Here is a 2214-nt window from a genome sequence, read left to right on the forward strand (position 1 = left end):
TGCTGTCTGCGGGGCCCCATCGACAGCCGCCGCAGACGAGCGAGTGTTTACGCGGAGTCGCTCGTTGAGCGAGCCGAGCCAAGTTGCGCGTGAAGCGTTCTGGGGCCCCGCCCCCTCCCTCTCACACTTCGTATAAATTACGACTCCGGAGGGGTGGGGGGGGACGCGCCGCGGAGCACAGCGAGCGCCCCGGAGCCGCAGCGAGATGTGCGAGAGGGTCCGACCTCTGACTTCGTTCCTCATAGAGGACATCCTGGCCGTCAAGGAGAGCGGGCGGATGGACGGCACATGCTTCGCCCCGAAGACGGAGGCGGTGCGCCCGCAGCAGCGGCAGCAGCCCGGGCAGACGCCGGAGACCCCGTGCGGAGCGCGGAAAGGTGAGCGCCGCTTTAACGGCGATACCCAGGGACGCGCCCGCGGAGAGCCGCGACTCCAGCTTACTTCTCCAACCCAAACTTGATCCCCCCCCCCCCACCTCCCCCGATTAACACCTTTCAATCGGACATGGCGGGTAGTGATTAGGGGAACCAGCCGGTGCAGTTTTGGGGTTGGAGAGACGATCCGAAACTTCACACATGACAGCCTTCCATGGCACGTCGCTGCTCTGTAACGAGTGCGCATGCGCCGAGCTGGGCGCCCCCCGAGTCTCGTATTTTTTAAGCCGCGTACATTTTGAAGCAAAATTAAGGCGTTTCTCGATTTAAACATAAAACGGTTGGTCGTAAGTTAACGTGCTCCTCGGCAAGGCACGTGATCTTTATTTGCCGTTCTTCGTGCACATGTGGCTATAACGACTTAGCTTCTAGTTTTCTAATTGGTTATTCAAACTTATTATATATTGTAACGTGCATGGATAAGTAGACACGTTGGTCCTCGACTAAAACGGGTCGGACCCTTTAGTCGACTGGTTAACGTTGTCGCTTGCGGTGCAGGAGATACGGGTTCGCGTCCCGGCTGTGGCGACGGTATCTCGGACTGCCCCCCGAATTAGCTGCGATATTATCCCCAACTAGTGGGCAAGAGTGTAACTGCAGGCGGGGTTTAATTGCCTCATTATATCAAATGGCCCTAAATTTTTGGGTCGTTAACCAACCTGTGAAGCTTTTACCAATACCAACCTCTTCTTCGCCCCGCAACAAAAACTGCTCTTTTTCCTGCATTTGGGCCGGCTGCACCTGGACACCATACACAAAACCCTACTGACACACAATCCTACACTTTACCCCAAATACCGCCTAAACGCATCTCTCTCCCTCTCTCTCTCTCAGAGCCCCCGAAAACGTCACGCCCCGATGACACCGAAGACGGTTTCACATGCGGAGGCAAAGGCAAACCGAAGCGTTCCCGCGCAGCCTTCACACACCTGCAAGTGCTGGAACTGGAGAAGAAGTTCAACCACCAGAAATACCTGTCCGCCCCGGAGAGGGCCCACCTGGCCGACACCTTAAGACTGACCGAGACCCAGGTGAAAATATGGTTCCAGAACAGGAGGTACAAAACGAAAAGGAAACAGCAGACCTCCGGACTGTGTAAGGACCTCTGCAACAAGGAGGGACTGATCCTGGAGGGGGATTTCTTTCGCGCCTCTCTGCTCACAACTTTATACAAAACGTACGAACACCGTCCATACCTGTGCGGCTTCAGCGCCCCCGGGAGGCCAGCCGTATGGTGACGCATGGCACGCAACTGCGTGATGTTCTAAATCAGAAAACATTTGTGTCAAGTTGATCTATGCACCATTTTACGTCAACAGAGAGTACCGTCCTATGTTCTGTTTTTTTTCTATTTTATGTCGCTATCCACATCAATATAGTCTTAAGTTTCCTGGAGAAGTTAACTATATTTGCACATCAGCATGTTTGGGTACATCAGTGATGCTCTGCCTCATCAACAGCTGCATAAATTGTCCCCCCCCCCGGGGGGGGCGAAATTCAACAATTGTTGTGGTATTTTTGGCCTACAGTTTGTTGGATCACTGAATTCATCTGTAAGATTATTGCTCATCAATTAATTTTATTAAATGCTGCTGAAAATCCACATCGATAAGTGCGGTTTCTCACGGAGGACATGGGGCTGTTTTAAAACTGACAGGAAACAGGAAATAGGATATGTCTAAATGTTGGGAAGCAACTTACTGTAACTGGATGCTGAGATGCCCATATACTTAGCCTACTATAGATCTGCTGGTAGTGTTTTTCAGCAGACCTTAGTTTG

At 52.5% G+C, this 2214-nt stretch overlaps 1 protein-coding gene across 1 annotated transcript; it reads left to right on the forward strand.

Moving 5' to 3' along the window:
- Positions 1–200: 200 nt before the first annotated feature.
- Positions 201–1993, forward strand: nkx3-1 (NK3 homeobox 1). Its single transcript, XM_056288504.1, has 2 exons — positions 201–377; positions 1269–1993. The coding sequence occupies exons 1-2, from the start codon at positions 206–208 to the stop codon at positions 1670–1672; spliced, it is 576 nt and encodes a 191-aa protein (XP_056144479.1). The 5' UTR covers positions 201–205; the 3' UTR covers positions 1673–1993.
- Positions 1994–2214: the final 221 nt, after the last annotated feature.

This window comes from Lampris incognitus, chromosome 1 (assembly GCF_029633865.1).
Source record: "Lampris incognitus isolate fLamInc1 chromosome 1, fLamInc1.hap2, whole genome shotgun sequence".
Taxonomy (NCBI): Eukaryota; Metazoa; Chordata; class Actinopteri; order Lampriformes; family Lampridae; genus Lampris; species Lampris incognitus.

Coding starts and splice junctions, on each gene's coding strand:
- nkx3-1 (XM_056288504.1), top strand. CDS start 206: ATGTGCGAGAGGGTCCGACCTCTGACTTCGTTCCTCATAGAGGACATC. Junction 378..1,268: donor CCCGTGCGGAGCGCGGAAAG/GTGAGCGCCGCT, acceptor TCTCTCTCTCAG/AGCCCCCGAAAACGTCACGC.